We start from the raw sequence: 20,390 nt of genomic DNA, 5'->3' as shown, positions 1-20,390 counted from the left end.
TGCCTTTATACTCCATGAAAAACAAAAGTAATCTACATACGTTGGGTATGTAAGTTCACATACATCAGGGACATTGGCCGGACACCCAAGTGTGGTAGTTACTGTCACCACACAGCTGCACGCAGTATTATAGTCTGGAGGTTCCCACTCGTATCTTGCTTGTTCAGGGAGCTCAGGACAAACACTACCTGCTCATTAAAGTTGTCCTCGAGCTCCCTGAGCTCCCTGTCCCAAGTTAAACAATTCCTAATTAAAGACAAAGACTTTTCCATAAGCAGTAATCAATTTAATAAATTGTCACCACAGCATGGCGTAAAAACTAATGCATCTTGCCCATTTTCTTCTGAAGGAAAATCTCACTGTTTCAAACAAGTAATGGGAAAGCCATCCATTTGTGCCCAATGCATTATTTTACACTGCTGCTGGCTGCTTTCCAGGAGTGCTTTATCGCATTTAAGCTCTTAATTCCATATTTTTTTCAAGTGCTGATACTGAGATAATCAAGGATTACTTATCAGAACTGATCTTTCATATTTTGTTTGAACATCTTTTCTGTTACAGAGAATATTTTGATTAGAGCTGAAAAACAACTACAAAATTGAGACAGTCACTCTATTTTTACCCCTACTAAGGCTGGTAGACATGAATCCAGCCTAACTTTGGGAAAAAAAACCAGACATGGTCCTTTAGGTGACCTAGGGAGAAATTACAGGTTTTGACACCAGAATCGCCTTTGATGGCAGATGCCAGGGACCTAAGTGCACTAACATGCCTTAATGGCCTGACCAGCCCGTGGCCCAGGACCCCATGTCAACCCCCCCAACCTGCAATGCTGCACCAGGGCCAGTCTCCAGCCCTGCCATGGCCTGAAGGGAGACCTGGCCTGCAGGTGACGGAGATTGCAACCAAAGGTTCACAGGATTCTGCAATACATAAGGACATGGGAGGCTTCATCCTCTAAATTTCTCTACTCTGTTATGGATTACCACAAAATAATCACCACTAGCAAGTGTACCTATGGTTAATAAAGCAAATATGTATCTATCTCAAGCTATTGCAAATTACTATCAGTGATCAATAATAGCAGCAAACAATTGTACAGCAACAATCAACATTACAGTATCAACCAGTAACAGCAACAATACTATTGCAGGTTACTACAAACTTACCATTAGTGAAGCAACTTATTAACAATACAAGAACAGATAAATTATGATGAACTACTTGTTTGGATATATAATATCAGCATCAAGTGAATCAGATTTCAGAAGGGGCCAAACCATCCCAGAGCAGAGGACACACCAATCCCAGAGGACCATCCAGAGACAGGAGGACAGATTGAGCCAAACCCCACAGTGGTCTCAGCAGGAGAACATGAAATAACAGTCTCACTTCAAAGATGATCCATGGCACGGCATCTGGAGTCAGCCAGACATCCCTTGTGGGAGTCCAAGATCTCACAGAAACTCTGTGCAGGGAATTCAGCCTGTTTAGGAAAGGAGATGGGATGTTGTCAGAGAGACAGGCTCAATTCTGGAAAAAAATTAAGTCACTGAGGCATAAAAGGGCATAGGACACCACCACTGTGAGCAGCCAATGGGTGCTGCTAATTTCTGTTTTCTGCCTAGAACAGCCAAGAAATAACAATGTCTGCTGTTCTTTCAGACCAATTTTTATTTTGCCAGACTGTTTTCCTGCTCTTGCAGTTAGAACAGCCAATGGCAGTCAGGAATTCTTACTTTCTCAGGGTATTTTCCTCTTTTCACCTTTTCAGATGAAAAGTTCTGTTGCAGTTCCTTGTTCCTGCACTTACTGATGGTATCTCAGGTTATCTCCAGTTTGTAGGTACCCAGCTGTACTTAAAAAAGGCCAGCTATACTTTTTCTCAAGGATGCTTCTGGTTCCCAGGCTGGCAGGTATTTTCTCTGCTGGTGTTTTTCAACCGGTATTTTCTTCTATTCAGTCATTTTCCCTTTCTAATCAAGTCACCTTTTTGGCTGCTCTCATCAAGCTCCCCACAGCCCTGCCTTGCCTTGCCCACAGCCTGACTCACCAGCCCAGACTCAGCGTGGCCATCCCACAGCTGTATCTGGTACTTTAAAACTCAATTGCCATTTTCTAGAAAAACCAAACAAACAAGCTTATACTTCAGTAACACACCATCCAGCACTAGCTAAAGGCAGCATAAGGATTTTAAATGTAATCATTTACTGCTTCTGCCTCTAGCTTCAATATATAGCCTATGTCATTGTTTCATTGCAATTACGTGCAAAGCTAACTGAAGTCTGGGAACACTAAACTATTATTAAATATTTTTAATATTTCATGTTTCCTTAATGCACTTATTTTAGGCTATGTACCTCATAAAGAAACTTGATCCTTTGGCAGAGGAAATGATCCTTATTCATAGATCTATTTTATTGTAGCTGTGAATGAATGAATTAAATCGGTTGAAAAGGCCTTGTTATATTCAAAATAATATAATACTTGCCATTTACATGGTGTGACAAAAATACATATTGAAGTCAAATATATGAAAAAAAAAATGCTTTTACCTTTTCAGAGAAACTTCTTAAATTGTCTCTTTATGTTTTCTCTTAACATAGAGATATGTTATCTAGACTGACTCCACAGCAACCCATGGAACAACTTGAAGTACACAAACATGTACGAATGGATCCTGAATATGTACTTTTATGTTAAATTGTTTCTGAGTCTGTCTAGCTAGTAGTATCAACTCTTCAACTCTTTCACAAAATATGTTTAATTCCTGAGAAAACAGGAGAATAAAGTAATCCGTATCTTTGCTTAATAATCACAGTTAGACATAAATTCTTTGCTATATGTTATATATATATATATATACATTATTATTTGAAGCACCGATTCCATCCTTGCTTCAGCCAGATGTAGACATGTAGATGTCAAATACTTGCATACACTCCATCAAGTAAGGAACATGCTTCATCAGAGCTTTGTTTAGGGTCTCTCAAGATACATAATTTCAGAGTTATTACCAGATGTGTACGACAAATTCTGCTCTTCTGTAACAAGTTCAGGTAACCAAATATGGAACCATTTTGGGTTTAAACCACTTAGCAGTATTCCCTGCCTCCCTCCAGAATTATCTTTCCCATGAGGTTTTTGTCATAAGCCAAATATATATAAATGTCTACATTAAAATGTTCCTAGACAAAGCTTGAGGGAAATTGGGGTCAATGTATTTTAACTGTGACATTTAGAAAATGAAGCCTCATTGTTACTTCTTTGGGTTTTGTTTTTGTTTTCTGCTTTTTCATTTATCTTGAATAGTGAATGCTGTACCACTTATCTAAAGGACGACACACCTATGTTTAGTTAAAAGTCAGGAAATGTCCAAGGACCCTTATTGCCACATGACGGATGTACAGGTTGCTAAGTCCTTGGGTTGATAATCTTTAGAAGGGACATTTTGTCTTAGATTCCTGTTGTACATGCAACATGGTGAAGATGGAGGCTTTAAACATGGCCACTAAGGAATAGAGTCTGCGTAGAGACAACTCCTCAAGGACATTGCGCAGGCTCAAGGTATGTAAATGAATTCTCAGAATTGTAATGAATATGTAAACAATTTCTTGGAAAACTAATGAATAGGTATGAGTAGCTTGTATAAAGGGGGGACTGAAAAGTCCCCTTGGTGTGCATGACTTTGGTGGAGCGATCCCCCATGCACCCAGTGCTGCCGAATAAAGATAACCTCTGCTCGCTTGCATATTGCTGACTGATTCTTCAAATCACTCTCATTTCATGACTGGTGTCACACACAGAAAAAACCCCAACACATTTATGACTAGATATGTATATTTGTAATACAGTGTTGCCCTCAGTGAATTATTTCCTGGTCACATTGATTGATCCATTTTATAGTTAGGAAATTATTTATGTGTAGAAGGGCTGATACATTAAACAGCTCATAATTTCCCTCTCTGGAAGAGCCTAACCTTGATCAAGGGGTTGTGTATTTGTGTATTTTATGACTTTACTCCCCCAGGTTTGGGGGCAGTGCTGATGTTTATAAAGACCCCTGCCTGGCGACAGCCCAAGCCCTATCTTGATGGGCCCCTGCGGTTCCAAAAGGCCTTGACACTGGTGCAGTCTGTCCGTCATGTGCTCTGTGCCAGAGGCCAAGTAGCTGCCAACTTGCAGCCCCCAGCCAAGGCAGTAGGGCCGCCAGGGCAGTATTCACAGCAGCTTGTGTTACACGGAACAGCTAAGGCAACCCTGCCAGAAGCAGTCATTTGGCTACCAAGAAGTCACGCTGATATTTGCGTTGGATTTGATGCGGCAATATATAGCATTTCTGGCTGCAACAGTCCCTCCTGAGAACCCGCCATTAGTTACATCAGCACAGCATACCGCAGCGCCCCACCAGCACTGTTAATCCCTGCGGGGATCACGGCACCGCACCGCCCATCGCGGCCCTCCGCGCCGGCCTGAACCACAGCACACCGGGTCAGCGAGGTCGCGACAGCTGAGTGGGCGGGGACAAACGAAAAAGACAGGGAAAAAATACCAATCGCGAGGTGGGCACTGTCGGGCGTGTCCTGTGGACCCAATGAGCGCCGGGGGGGCGTGGCCGCGGGAGGGAGCGCGGGGGGTGACGGGAGGCGAGCGGCGCGCGCGGACGGCCGCCATGGCTGATGAGATCAGCAAGGCGCAGGCTGCCCGCCCCGGAGGCGACACCATCTTCGGGAAGATCATCCGCAAGGAGATCCCCGCCAACATCATCTATGAGGACGAGCAGGTGCGGGCGGCGTGCGGCCGCCCCCTGCCCGCAGCTGTCTCCAGCCCGCAGCTGCCCGGGGCGAGGGTGGTCGGGAGTGGGGCTGGCGGAACGGACGGGGCCTCCCCGCTACCGGCTGCGGCCTCCCTGGCGTCCGTCTCCTCCGGTGCGCGGCGCGGCGGGCGCCGGGGCGGGTACAGGGCGGCGGGTGCTGCCCGGCCGGCCTCGGCCTCAGCGTCGTTGTGTCACCGGCTAGCGGGTGGAGGAGGGCCTCTGGCGTTCGGCGTGTCGCAGTGGTGCGGCATGGTCGCCCGTCCAGACTTCATTGCCGAGGGATGGGGGCTCTCGCGTCTGGTGTGGGAGGGCAGTCGTGAAACATTAGATTAGCCACCCGCAGGGAAGTCTCCGTGTGGATTCCGGGCATGTATGGCTAAACAGTGCACCATAATTATGTGCTTTTGCACGTCAGAAATGCAGGTCTTAAATGTTCCTCTCGAACATTATGGAGGTGATACAGCTGTGCCTGCTAGGCTTTGGTTATGAACCTCTGAGGGGATTTTTAAAGCAAAAAATTAGAGTTCCAGCTTTTTCTGCTCTTCACAAAAGTAATCTTGCAGGCTGCCAAAACTGGTTTCTGTGGTGAGGTGAGACTGGTAGCGTTCAGTGATGTTGGTGCACCACAGCATGCTAGGAGCTAAGTGAAATGGTTTTGCTTATGAAAAAATGCAGCTCCTGTTTCCAAGATGTAAGCTAAAGTAGTATTCAGTATAAGCCGCTTTTTTGGTGTAATTGAAATACTGAACATTAACAGGGGCTTTTGCTTTTGAAATAGGATTATCTGCAGTGTACAATACAGACTAAAGATGGTGTTTGTCTGATTTGTCCGCTTAAAAATTAGGCATAGCTTGGAGCAGTGTTTTTTTAATCAATATAGAAATGTTGCAGCTGCCGTCTGCTTTCAAGAATCTTAGGAATTTTCACCGCTTTCCAAATAATCATACTTACGTTACTGCTCTGTATTTATGTGAGCGTGTGCATCCTTTCTTTACTAGGGTCAAGGCTACAAGAGCTTTTTCCTCAGCTCTAAGGGCTACAGCAATGTAACCGGAGCACTGCACTTGGTTGAGAATCAGACCATTGACTTTGAGTGACTTAAGAACATGCAACCTACTCTGACTGCGTTAGTTCACAGTATTTTCTAGGAGACTAGTTAACTGCAGTATCTCAGTTGATTTTTACCGTAAACTTTGAAGAAATGTAGAACTGCTTTTAGAGTTTAGTTGACTACAGTGGATGATCGTTTAATTAATTTTGTTGACTCTATGAAGGTCTTCTTTGAGGTGACTGGAAATGTTACAAGGAGAAATGTGAGGAGGGCTTTTAATCATTAATGGACTTGCAGAGAAAAGGAGATACTGAAAAGTACAAGGTCTTTGGAATTCAGTCTTATCGACCTTGTTCTAGTTGAATCTAAACTTCCTGAAATGAAGATTGTTTTACTATATAGTCATGGGCTTTCTGTGGCTGTGCTTTTGTTCAATACTACTTCTCCTCTCTGTCCCATAGAAAAATGTTTGCTACCAGTTTCTGCTCCCGTTTGCATTCTGCATTTATTTGGACCACATAGAATAGAGAAACTGTTTACAAAATGATCAACTGAAAGCAAGACTTACTTGACTGCAAATTAGTTTTTATTCATCCATTCTTTGCTTACCGCCCTTATCTGGGAGAAACAAGCAGTTCATCAGAGATTGCAAACTGGACGTTACCTTCTTTGAAATAGGACAGATTGGAGGAGTACAAGATAAGACATTGCTAGTGTGTGTAAAGTTCGGGCTTTTCACTACCTTTACTTTTGACAAAGGCCTCGGTTGTTCTTAGTAGAATTAAAAAGCAGTATATTCGCATAGAAAAATGACTTTATTGACCCACAAGTTACTGAAAGCGTCTAGGAAATACATTCTTCAAAATATGTAAGGTATATGTTTATAAGTACATACTCTTTGTGACATAACTCAGCCAGTAACTACCAGACGTTTTGTTGTTAAATGTGATGGGTAAGTCAGAGATGCCCTTCGGTTAGCAATGGCAGAGTGCATGCTCAGCATGGGCATCTGCAGATTGTGGTGGTTGCAGTAGCAAGTCCTGGTTTGTCGTTGGCCATTTGCAGGAAGAGGCATAGCTTCCTTTTCTCTTCCTTTGCATTGTCATCTATTTCCCTCATTTATTCAAAGTGCCTGATTTGAGATTTATTTAGTGTAGTTAGGTGCTGCATACAGTTTCTCATTGATAATAATTTTGGTACTTGCATAAAATTAGTTGGGAGTCAACTACTTAGTGCAGGTAGGTGTTCATATTTCAGAAGTGATGCTTGTTTGAGAATGTCTGAAGTAGAGCCAGCCGTAATACATTATTTTGAAATAATCTTGTTCTGAAATACTTGGTGCTAATGAGAATGGAAATGTAATTCGGCCTCAATTGCGTAACTTCATGTTCTTTGAAGTTGCCTTGTTATCTTTGACCAAAGCAACTCCCAGACGTAACTGGAAGATGATTAGCAACTGTTTGCTATTTGATTTGTTAAGAAAGTGTTAAGAAAAAAGTGAAATAAGCATAAATGTACATTTTATAGACACGTGTTGCATCAGCTCTCTTAGTTGTTATGCATATGTGGAAAAAGTAATTGTGAACCAAATTGCATATTAACTTGCTGAGAAGGCTGTAGCTTTTAAATAATATGTAACACAGAATATTTTTTTTTTATACCAGCAGGTCTTGGTAAGTAGGTGTTTTCTGTTTAGAAATTAAAGAAATTGGAAAAATATGTCACTCAAGAAAAATAAGCATCTCGGTTTATGTTTGGGGTATCTAATAATCTGCTTAAGTATGTGTTGAGGGGCATATTGATTTGCTTAAACTCTTGCCTTTCTCTGAAGTAAATTATGTTTTAATTGTTTGCTCTTCCTCCAGTGCCTTGCGTTCCATGATATTTCACCCCAAGCTCCAACACATTTCCTAGTGATTCCTAAGAAGCCAATTGTGAGGTTATCTGAAGCAGAAGATTCTGATGAATCTGTAAGTACTCTAAAAGCTTTCTGTACACCAAACTGTACCTCTAATCATAATTTACTAGATTCTCCCCCTCTTCCTCTTGACATTTCAAAGTGGCAAAGTAGTTTTCCGATACTATAATCCTTTTCCTGTAGCTCAGAATGGGAGTGGAGTTAAGGTTTTCCAGCAAAGGTAGTGATATAAAGCAAAATGTAACTGCAGTGCAGAATGCACTGTTACTTTGCAATACAGTCTTCATGCTTGTTTTCATGGTTTACAGCAGTAATACTTATTCTGATCCGGGCTTGGGGGTTTTTGGCGGGTCAGAGATGAAGAAAGTGAAGGTTAGCTGAGAGGTACTAGGTTATTTCATTTGTAACTTTAAGCATCAGGTTCAAAGATACTTTTTCTTAAACCTTTACATGATAAAATAAAGTTTCTTTCCTACCAGAATGATGTCTGAAGAAGTAACAGGGCATTAACAAAGAGAAATTTAGCTTCTCTGACACTTTTGTAGTTTCTTACTGTCTAGCTTGAAAAAAATCTATAGCTTCCCCTCCCGCCCCTCCCCCCCCCCCCCCCCAATATTATGTATAGTCAATATAATTTTCTTGGAAAGTGTCAGTTGCAGGCAGACAAAAATTTGAAAGAGCAGTGACTGAATTTCTAAGAATTAGCTTACTGCTGGCTTATCTGAATGGTTTTCTGCTCTCATTCCTTCCCTTCCTGCCCTTTCCCCTTTTTTGTGTTTTCTGTTTTGTTTTTTGTTTTTTTCTTTTCACCTCCAGCTTCTTGGGCATTTAATGATTGTTGGCAAGAAGTGTGCTGCTAACCTGGGCCTGACCAATGGATTCCGGATGGTTGTGAATGAAGGGCCTGAGGGTGGGCAGTCTGTCTATCACGTACATCTCCATGTTCTGGGTGGTCGTCAGTTGGGCTGGCCTCCTGGCTAAGATTTTTACACCACAGGAGTTAACTGCATGCATTCAAATTACCACCAAATAGATGTAAGATGTTGTCCATCAATCTAGCCACTGTTAATGTTGGGTTTTTTTGAATGTGTGTCTATGAAGGGTAATAAACACTCTGAACAACATTTCGCACAATAAAGATTTAGCATGCAGGAATTGTCTCTGTCTGGTGTGCTTTACTAATGAAAACAATTCTGCACATTAAAATGGTGTTCTCCAGAGTTTAAGTATGTAGTGTGTTTCAGTCTGCTGTTAATTATCTTCTGTAGATAGTGATTTGCTGAGGCATTTTAAACCTGAAGAGGCAGCTGCTTAGCAGTCTTTCATGTCTTTTGGGAAGAAAACTTACAAGCTTTTTGAATGTGATATGTAAATATTCATAAAGCCGGTAGGCTGCTGCTAAAACTTTTTCCAGAAGTGTTGTAAGTGAAGTTCTGAATGTGTTATGCAAACGTTGTGTCAATATAGTGTGGTGTGTTGGAAGCATACAGCTCCTGATGGAGTCCTCTGTCAGTGGCTGCATTACAAGGCCCCATCTTTCTGAGAGAAGAGATAGAACAATAGGCTTAATGGCATCTGTGGTAGTTTCATAGAACACTGGTCTATTTACTTCTACATTGCCATTTTGATGGAATTGAAGACTTGAAATTACTGAACTGTGGCTGTAGGGCCTTGTAAGGTGCTCAAGGCATTTCATCTTGGCCTATAAGCAGCATGATGTAATACGTATACATTTTAGATTCCAGATTTTATTGGGCAGACTTCGTCCTTCAGTGACTAGTAGTTTCTTTACGTTGCTGTATACAGTTGTTTATGCAACACTTGTCATCAAATCTCCAAGACAATGAATTTTCCTCAAGTTAGGGTTACAGATGTGTCTGCCAGTGTAAATGTAAAGCAACTGTTTTTTCTCTTAAAATTGAGAAGTCTCAGCTAATCAGTTTTTATGATGGAAGATACTTGGAAGTCTTTAGGCCAATGCCTGAAGAAAAACAGGTTATTTGTGTGCACCAGAGGAGCTTAGAGAAGAAATGTGGGGGTTGCAATTTCTATTCAGATAAAAACTTGGGCATTTGGTGAAGACACTTGAATTCATTTAACTTGAAAGTATTTTATAAGTCTGTCAGAAGGTTCTGAACCTTTTACCCTAAGACATGACTTCAACTGGAAAAGCTAGTGCTTCTGAAGGCGGCTGGTCACTGAGTTTAGAATAAAAAGGTGGCCTTGTAGTGATAACATGACAGCTGTCCCGGGTGGCCTGCACAGAATTGAAGAAGAAAACCACCCAAGCCTCAGAGGTACAGCATCCCTGAGTAGACAGCTGAACGTGTATCACAAGAATGAGGTAGCACTAGCAGGTACAGCGGGGCTACAATAAAGGTTTATGGCTGGGAAATGTGCTATTAGAACAAGTTCATGAAAGGCACTTCAGGATATTGAGATTACCCATTGGCACCCAATGTGGCAGAGGGCATGTGATGTGTGTACTACCACTCTTCTGATTTCTTTTCTCCCTGTGTGTATGTTTTATACCAACACTGCCATTTGTGAATTAAAGCTTGACTGGTGAAGTTAATTGCATCACTGCTGAACCCTGTATGAAAGTAATGTGGTAAAGCTTTTGTTGTTTTACTTGGAATCTGACTTGCAGATGTACATGTTCCAGGAAGGTAAGAAGACTTCCCAGTGAGGGGGGAACTATGGAATTTTTGTAAGGGTATCCACGAGGTGAGCTTGCTAACCAGTTAATTGTGGTTCAGTTTCAGATGACTTCTGCAGTACCTTGAAAACCATGAGAGGAGAAGTAGTACTGAGCTTAAGACACCTGTCAGACAATGGTGAACCCAATGTGGGGAAAAATATAATTGAAGGAAAACTTTTCCCAAATTTGTGGCTCTTGGGAGATCACTGAACCTTCAGGAAATGGGAGAACTGGATATTAGTTGCCCTCTTCTACTCTTCTAGCTCTTAAGAAGAGCACTGTCAGTTGCTAAAAGGTGGACTTCAGGTTCCCTGCCATCAATTTCCTTCTGCTTGAGTTACAGTCCGTTACTGTACAGCTGCTCTGTCCTATAATTTCTAAGACCAGTTACAAAGTGAGGTATGTTAGCTGCATCACGGGGAGATGGCAAACTTCATCTTAGATATAAAAAAACCTCAGGGAGATGGATATGGGAAAGTAGGGCTATCCTATGTAGCCCTTCAACTCTACGTTACTGATAGATCTGAGACACCAACGGGAAGATGTCTTAGTCAATTCTATTTGACCAAGTAATCAAAGGTAGGTAGATGACAAAAGCCTGTAAGCAACCCAAAGACTTCACCTTTATTTAATCTTCATGGGCAGAAGGTGGAAATGATTTGCCTGAAGTAGATACAAACTGGAATGCTCTAGTGTTTGTGTCTGCCTAACTGAATGATTGAGCTAGACAACATCTGTTGTGTCTCTAAACTCCCTGATGTATCTGGAAGATGTTTCTGCTTTGCAGAGGTAGGGATGGTGTGGGAAGTATGTTGGGAAGCAATAAGGGGAATTTTGAAGAAACTAGATAAGGCTTATAAATTCAGGAAGACTGGATTGTTACTCTTAAGTTTTAGTGGCCTCGGGATTATGTCTTGCGAATAATACCACTGATATTCAACTTGGACAACAAATGGGTATTAAACAATAATCCACTGAGAAAGCATGGAAAATTACTGCTAGAGAAATGTTATGGATCCTGTATTTATTTATTTAATTTTTAAGGATTTAAAAAGCAGTAATGAAGAGGTATGTACAATTCAGTATTTTAATTTGGATCAGAACTGTTCTTTCAAAGTGAATTTGGCTGTGTTTTTGATGTTGTCTTGGGCTGTGTGGATTGGATTCTTCTTGAATGAGCTGGAAGATGCATGCCAGGACAGACCAAATTACTCCAGCCACAAATAGGCATTTGGTCTGTGTGTCCAAAGTAGAGCTTGACCAAAATGCTGAAACGTGTGTAGTATGGCTGCATTAGGATTCTCACATTAACTTTACAGATGGACTCCTACTGATCTGTACTGCTTACTAATGTTTTTCTAGTAAAGGTACATCCACAGTGATGGCAATTGAGGGTATGAAAAAAAGGCGAAGCTTACACAGAAGGTACGGTATGAAACTGGGAAGACACTGGACTCAGGTTTTATGAGGGAATTGCACATAGAGGATGAGCTTGGTCTAAGAATACTTCACTGTCCTCAGCACAGTTGAAAAATGCAAAGAGTAAACTGACTACTTAAAAGGATGTCTCCAGCAACATGGAATACTTGAGCATTCAAGACAGTGAAATGTTATGCAATGTTTGTTTTTGTTTGGCTTGAAGTAATGGTTACTCGAACAAGAGCATGGCTGTGTTCAAACCCTCTGTGTATTTAGGTTCTGTTTGTATCTGCTGCATGTTCCTTAAGAATTAAACGAGGTAAAAAGCTTGATATCTTCAGGAATGATTAACAAGGATGTGTTTGAAAGAGACATGGAAGACTTTGAAGGGTCCACTTTTTAAAAAAGTGTATGTGAAATTCTGACCATCCTGTGCAAGGGCTGTGTCAATACAGTGCAAGGTCAAGTGCCAATTAGTCTTCTATAACTGAGATTTCAGTAACAGAGGAGACTCACAGCTGGAGCTGTACTCCAGAACAGTTAGGTATTTTTATTTTGTTGTAATGGTAGTTGTGTGTTGTCATTTAACACCAACAACGAAGTATGATGCGGCTCCTTGTGTGTGTACACACAGATACCACCCACCCTCACCCTCTTGTGGGATGGGGGAGGAGAATCATAAAAAGGTAAAACCCACAGTTTGAGTTAAGAACAGTTTAATAAAGTAAATAATAATAATGATAACAGTAATAATAATTGTAATGAAGAGGGAAGGGAGAGAAATGGATAAAATCCAAGGAGGGCAAAAAAATGTGAAAGACCCAAGTGATACACAATACAATTGCTTGCCAACTGCTGACTGATGCCCAGCCAGTTCCTGAGCAGCACTTGGCAGCTTCTGGCCACCTCCCCCCAGTTTATACACTGAGCATGACATTCTGTGGCATGGAATATCTGCTTGGCTAGTTCAGGTTAGCTGTCCTGGCTGTGCTCCCTCGTGGCTTCTTTGCACCTCCTCAGTGGTAGAGCATGGGAGACTTGAAAAGTCTTTGAGTTTTCAAGTGCTAGGTGCCTATCTCTGTGAAATATCCCAGTGCAAGCCAAGGGAGGCTTAGTGCCTTGATTTGCATCAGAGCTCATCCACCTCTCTGTAGCGTTTCCATAACGCAGGGGTGTGTGTGTGTGTATGTCTGTCCAATAAGCTGTGGTGACAAATAGCATCACAGCACTTGTGTAGGTCTTCCTTTCTGTAGTCTGTTGATTAGAATGCATTCAATGATTAGGTTGAAAATTACACTGCTTTTTATTGATAGTGTGCCTCCTTTTTTCTTTACAATAATTTCTGCAAAAGGATTTAACTTGATTTAATTTTTAGTCCAAAGCCTTTACCCCATAAATTACATATCCCATAAATTGGATCTTAGCTTAGTGAGGACACTTGGTTTTATGCTGGATACAATAAATTGGCTCATTGCTGCCTTTTTTGTAGTTACCCCTCATTTGATTCTTACTGTTGTGGGTTTTTTACTGTTTAACAGCTCAGCAGTATCCACAAAATAGCTTCTGATTTTATTCACAGTAGAGCAGACAACATGCATTTGCTTTTCCAGCTGTCACATAGTTTTGGATCAAAAGATGCGTATTAAGTGGGAGGCATGGTACAATTCTTCACCCTGAGGCACCTCTGTGGATTACATCTCTGCCTCCGTGGAGACTCTGGTTATCATTAAGTCATAGGCTAGCCTAGGGCCTTCCTCTGTTATTTCTGTGCAAACAGAACAATTTCAGCTTTGTGGCCAGACAAGATGTGTCATGACTATAGTCCAGTGATGAGGACACCTGTTTATATCCAGTGAAACTTATCATGGAGAATTGTGGAAAACACTGTCATCCTGGTCCCGGAAGAGGTGCTGCACACCAGTGTGAGGGTCAGGCTGATGTGGTGATTTTGCAGAGGAACCTGGGAACAACAAAAGCGTAGAATTATATTTGTGTACACACTTAGCCTCTTTCAAAAATTGTGGATAAAAGCAGAGCTTTCTGGAGATAACCTGGTAAAACAAATGGGTTCCTTGCACGTTTAAGCACTTTCAGTGTAAGGATGGTTTATTTTGGACATTGGTAAGCTATGTATCTGTATCATCTTTAGTGTCGTTATCTTCAGAGTTGAATGAAAGGCCATGTGTGTTACAGAAACCATCTGCAGAATTTGAAGAATGTCATATCTGTTGCAGGGACATTATGTTTATGAAACTAAGACCTTCACATGGGTATGTTTACCTTTGTAAGAGGTTTTGGTTTGGGCTGTATTGATGACTAGTAGTAGCACTTCATCAGTATATTAGGAAAGTGATTTCCTGAGTTCATCCCATGTATTACTGCGGGGAAGGAGAAAGTGTGTAGCAGAGCAATAACCCTCATCTTCGGAAGAATGGACTTCAGCTTCTTGGGTGAGCTTTCAGGTGAGAACCCATGGGAGGCAGCTGTGGGGAGTAAGGAGGCCCTAGACAGCTTTTTGATTGTCAAGAGCAGCCTCCTTTAGGCATAGGGGCTGCACATCCTGAAGTTCACGGAATGTGGGTTGTGGCTGGAAATCCATGTGGCTGGACAGGGAGCTCTGGCTGGACTGAAGTGCAGAAAGCACTTGTGCATAGGTGGAAGTGGGGATGGTTTCATGGAAGAAATAAATGTTGCTCAGGTGGAGTAGAAGAGCCAAGCTTAGCTGGAACAGAAATTTGTGGTGGGTGAGGAGGGAAAAAAGAAGGGCTGTTATAGCTGCCTGAGCAACAAGAGTGGACTAAAATGTGTAGACTTGCTGAAGAACAGGGTGGTAGGCCTAATGACAAAGGAAGTAGAAGAGGCTGAGTTACTGAACAGCTTTTTTTGCTCTTTACTGGCAAGGTCTGCTGTCAGGTTTAGTTCTGTGTGCCTGGAGGCCAGGGTAAGGGAAGATTGAGTTAGGGACTTCTGAAGCAATCTAGACATACACAGATGTTGATGGGCCTGAGTGGGATGTGCGGCTGAGGGAACTAGTCAGTGTCATTGGGAAGCCTTTCTGTGGTATTTGAAAGGGCATGAGTACTGGGTGATCACAGCTATCCTGAAGGAAGATATGGTGGATTTGAGGAACTTCAAGCCAGGCAGCCTAATCAATGTCTCTGGGAAGATCATGGAGCCAGTTTTCCTGGAAGCCATTCCCAGGTGCCCATCAGGATAAGGTGATGGGTAACAGCAAGCACAGAATTACCTAGGCAAGTCGTGCCTGACCAATCTGATTGCCCTGTATAATGGTGTGATTACAGTGAGGGTGTGGGGCCAGCAAAACTTTTGACATAGCCTCTTTTTATCTGAAATGGAGAAACACGCACGGGATTGGCAGACTACCAGATAAGTGGAAAACTGGCTGGACCGGTGGGCTCAAAATGTAGGGGTTTAAATAGTGGCATGGCATTCCTCAGGGGTTCATGTTAAGGGTGCTAAACATTTAATGTCTTTATCAGTCACGTAGAAAATGGGATGGAGTATACCCTTGGGAAGTGCACAGGTGACACCATATTGGGGAGGGGAATGACTGATAAACTGGAGGTCGGGGCTGGTATTCAGAGGCACATCAACAGGTTGGAGAAGTGGACTGATGGGGACCTTTTGAAGCTCAGCGGAGTCGGGTGCAGAGTCCTGTGCTTGGAAGAGACCAGCCTCAGGCAACAGGTACACTGGGGACTGACTGGCTAGAAAGCTGCCTTGCGAAGCAGGGTCTGGGAATTTTGGTGGACAAGTTGAACAAAAATCAATGGCATGCCTTTGCAGCAATGAAGGCCAAGCCCACCCTGGGTAGCATTGGCAGCAGCTTAATTGAGGGAATTTATTAATATCATCAATTCAACATCTGTGAGATGGTGTCCAGAGTGTTGTGTGCAGTTTTGGGATCACCAGTACAAGGAAGATGCAGACATGCTACTAGTAGTAGGCCACTGAGAAGGGCTGGAGCCCACAATATACAAAAAGAATCTGAGAACTGGGTTCTGTTTTGAAGAAGGAGTGGCTTGGAGGGGGCTTTCTGTTTTCAGCTATCTAATGGGTGATTGTAGAGAAGACAGACCTCTGGAGGTACAGAAGGAAAAGGTGAGAAGCAATGGGCTGATGTTGCAGCAAGAGAAATTCTGAACAGATATTAGTGAAAAAAATGTCACAGTGAGGAAAAGCAAATGCTGGAGCAGGTTGTTGAGAGGCTGTGGCATCTTCATCCTTGGAGATGCTCAAAGCTTGACTAATCAAGGTCCTGAGCAATGTGGATTTGACTTCAAAGTTGGCTGTCATCTGAGCTGGAAAGTGGACTAGACAGTCTCCAAAGGTCCCTTCCAACATTGCTCTGTGGTTCCATTAACAGCAGCATAAACAACTTCAAAGAAAATGCAAAATGAAGTGATGGAAACAACAAGAAAGTCACAAGGCAAAAAAGCAAAAAGCCCAAATTGCTGAACTCAAAAAACATGTGAGAGAAGAGTTGGGTGCATTTGAAATCCTGTAATACTGAAAGTATGAATTTGCATTTATAAGACTTTGTATATTTGTGTAGAAATTATGACATATCTTACTCTTTGTTTTGAGAGTGGCAGAAAAGCCATATTAAGCTGCTCATTGTTAACCACCATTAATTAGAAATCAGTGGCTGGAAACTGTTAATCAGAATGTGGAACACATTTTCTTTCAAACACCAAAGTAAAAGAAATGGAACAAAAGAGAATCAGAGCTGTTATGAACAGACTGAATTTTCAGCCCTGAAAAATGCATGATTGGTTCTTGCTTTACAGAATATAAATGGTAAGAGAAGTGTGGATGATGTCCTCTGCCCCCTTTTTATCCCCTGATGGACTACAACTGTCTTAGGGTGTTGGTCAGCCACTTTTAATCCTTGCGTAAACTCAAGACAGTTGCACAATTTTCAACCTTGTTACATGGAAGTGAGCTTGCTTCCATTTTCTCAGCTGATAGACCTTGATATGTGAAAATTTTGACACTAATAATGTTCATGGGCTCAGATAAATTAGTGATGGTGACTGAAAAAACAAAACCCAAACCTAAAATGGTGCAACATGTAGTATACCTAATGAAAAAACAAAACCCAAACCTAAAATGGTGCAACATGTAGTATACCTAAAGTTTTAATTTTATAGGAGAGTGTTTATAGAGGAAGTTTAATTCTGAGACTTGTGTGAGCTGGTGCCTGTCTCAGATGGTTGCCTGGTTTAAAATTATGTGTAAAATGTACATGTGTTACTTGACTTAAGAAGTAAAGCAGAATGTAATGTATATGAGTTCTTGTTTGCCTTTATACAGTAGTGTCTGGACTTTCAACTGCTGCACAGCAGTCCCACCTGTTTAGATAGCAAGAGGCCAGTACTGTGCTGCTGCCAGATTGCCTGCATTGAAGAGAACCTAAACGTTCCTGCTGCCAAGTCAGGTCAAATTTTCTGGCTGACATGAGAAGCAGATCTTGAAGGAAAAGCTTTTAGTCAGATTTATGTGTTTGATTTTTGAGATGTTCTACGTGGTGTTCTCATTTGTTGTGTTTTTTTCAGCCTCTCATTTTATATAGCTGCACATATTTCAACATTATGACTTATCAAAATGGTATTTTTTTTTAATTGGAAAAAATGAGCGAATGGTTACATGGAGTTAAGAGGGTAGAGTCTTACATAGTTTTGTTTCTTCTATAATAAACTTCCACAAAATATGCATGATGAGATGTCAGTATGTATACTTAATTTGACTGTTAAAAGATACAAAGCAGATTAATTTGATGTTGTATTAATGATAAGCTGTCTGGGATTGGTTACAGCTGATCAAAAAGCTGTTCTATTGGTATTGGAGTCTGAAACTCCAACCCCCAAACTTCAGGTTGAACCTTAGTCCTCTTGTGTTGTCTTAAATCTAGATTATTTAGAAAAGCTAGCTCCTATTTTACTTATATTTAGGAAAAAGTGGAAACAAAGGTGTACATGTGATGTAAATATACTTGCCAATATTGTAAATCATGCTACAAAGATATACAAAGTTGATTTGATTAGTTGGTATTGTGATGCAATCAAACATTAAAAAGTACTATTTCCTCTGTCACCTGTATTTTTCTGTCTTTTGAAGTTCTGATTCAGGAGACCACATAGTTTACCTGCATTAAGGAGTTAAAAACTGATAATATTTGGTGGGTGCAGGTGTTTAAAACTTTTTTCGCTGCCCTGAAGGAACTGACCTGTGGCTGTTCCTTGGCTACTCCAGACACTTGTGGCCAGCTGTTAAAATTCATCCTCTTTTGTTCCCCCCAAAAAATAAGTTATTGTTGGCTACCACTACATTTTTCTAACTCATTGTGATCAATCTGAACTTTCTTGCAGTTCCCATTTTGAAAAAAAAATTGGGATAGATTAAAAGTAATTTTAAATCAACCTTTCCTGAGGGAATACTTTATTAGTTCATAGAATCACAGAATCATTTAAGTTGGAAAAGACCTTTGAGATCAAGACCAACTGTTAACCCAGGACTGCCAAATCCATCACTAAACCCTGTCCCTTAGCACCGCACCTATGAGCTTGTTAAACACCTCCAGGGATGGTGATTCCTCCGACCTCCCTGGGCAACCTGTTCCAATGCTTGATAACCTTTCAGTGAAGAAATTTTTCCTAATACCTAATCTAAACTTCTGGCATTAATTTGAGGTAATTTTCTTTTGTCCTGTTGCCTGTTATCTGGGAGAAGAGACCGACCCCCACCTGCCCACAGCCTCCTGTCAGGCAGCTGCAGAGAGCAGTAAGGTCCCCCCTGAGCCTCCTCCTCTCCAGACTGAACAACCCCAGCTCCCGCAGTCACTTCTCAGAAGACTTGTTCTCTAGACCCTTCACCAGCTTCTTTGCCCTTCCCTGGACATGCTCCAGCACCTCAGTGTCTTTCTTGCAGTGAGGGGCCCAAACTGAACCCAGGATTTGAGGTGCGGCCTCACCAGTGCCAAGCACAGGGGGACCATCACTTCATTAATCCTGCTGGCCACACTGTTTTGGATACAAGCCAGGATGCTGTTGGGCTTCTTGGCCACCTGGGCACACTGCTGGCTCATGTTCAGCTGGGTGTTGACCAGCACCCCCAGGTCCTTTTTCCACCAGGCACTTTCCAGCCACTCTCCCCCAAGCCTGTAGCTCTGTGTGGGGTTGCTGTGGCCCAAGGGCAGGACCCAGCACTGACACTGCTCCTCGTTGAACCTCATACTGTTGGCCTTGGCCCACCGGTCCACCCTGTCCAGACCCTTCTGCAGAGCCTTCCTGCTCTCAGGCAGATCAACACTCCCACCCAGCTTGGTGTCATCTGCAAACTTACTGAGGGCACACTCGATCTTCCTGTCCAGATCGTTGATAAAGATATTAAACAGTACAGGCCCTGATACTGAGCCCAGGGAACACCACTTGTAAATGGCTGCCAACTATATGTGACTCCATTCACCACAACTCTTTAGGCCTGGCTGTCCAGCCAGCTTATAACTCCATGAAGAGTACACCTGTCCAAGCCATGGGCAGCCAGTTTCTCCAGGAGGATGCTGTGGGAGACGGTGTCAAAGGCTTTACTAAAGTCTAGATAGACAGAATCCATGGCCTTTCCCTCATCCGCTAGGTGGGTCACCTTGTCACAGAAGGAGATCAGGTTAGTGAAGCAGGACCTGTCTTTTGTGAAACCATGCTGACTGGGCCTGAGCACATGCTTGTCCTGTATGTGCTGTGTGATGATGTTCAGGATGATCTGCTCCATGACCTTCCCCAGTACCAAGGTCAGGGTGACATGTCTGTAGGTTCCCGGATCCTCCTTGCTGCCCTTCTTGTAGATGGGAGTCACACTGGCTATCTCCAGTCTTCTGGGACCTTCCCAGTTAGCCAGGATTGTTGATAAATGATGGAGAGCAGCTTGTTTATCTTGAGCTGCTAGCACTTCTGACATGAACTGCATCAGATTTTTTCAAAAGTAATGTTATGATAAAATAAGGTAAAAAAAATAAATTAGAAAAAAATAATTCATTGTAAATGGAACAAAGTATAACTGAACAAAACAGAAAAAGACAGACTAGGATAATCACAAGTTAATAATCATGTATGTAACAAAAAGGAAGAAGGTGAATTTCAAGACAGATAATGGGATGGTGGTAATTTGAGACCGAGAGATAGGAGATTAAACAAATATGGCTTACTAAACTTCACTTCCAGTCCAGATGTTAAAGTATTGCATTAAGTACAATTTTTACATATATCTTACCATATATTTTTCAAATGTTTTTCAAATTTTTGCCTTTGAACCTCACACTGGTTTCAGCGGGAACCCCATTCAGCCCTCCCTGAGCACTTCTGGCAATTGCTTATGTCCTGTCTGGCCACACTAGGGCATATTAAAATACAAAATTCTTGTGGCAGTGAAAAACATACTGGTACCCCATGAAGGACATCCCGATTCT

The 20,390-nt window shown here is 42.1% G+C and overlaps 1 protein-coding gene and 1 long non-coding RNA gene across 2 annotated transcripts; one reads left to right on the top strand and one right to left on the bottom strand.

Moving 5' to 3' along the window:
• The first annotated feature begins 4,610 nt into the window (after positions 1-4,610).
• HINT1 (histidine triad nucleotide binding protein 1) lies at positions 4,611-8,940 on the top strand. The gene is made up of 3 exons (XM_037373955.1): positions 4,611-4,783; positions 7,733-7,837; positions 8,602-8,940. Exons 1-3 carry the CDS (start codon positions 4,673-4,675, stop codon positions 8,764-8,766), a joined length of 381 nt encoding a protein of 126 aa, XP_037229852.1. The 5' UTR covers positions 4,611-4,672; the 3' UTR covers positions 8,767-8,940.
• On the bottom strand, positions 8,833-17,973 carry LOC119141534. Its single transcript, XR_005101946.1, has 2 exons — positions 17,060-17,973; positions 8,833-17,009 (listed from the first exon to the last, which is right to left on the bottom strand). It is a non-coding gene; the product is annotated as an uncharacterized LOC119141534 (long non-coding RNA).
• Positions 17,974-20,390: the final 2,417 nt, after the last annotated feature.

Source organism: Falco rusticolus, chromosome Z (genome assembly GCF_015220075.1).
Source record: "Falco rusticolus isolate bFalRus1 chromosome Z, bFalRus1.pri, whole genome shotgun sequence".
Lineage (NCBI taxonomy): Eukaryota > Metazoa > Chordata > Aves > Falconiformes > Falconidae > Falco > Falco rusticolus.
The sequence above is the reverse complement of the archived record's forward strand: the minus strand, read 5'-3'. Positions and strand labels throughout refer to the sequence as shown.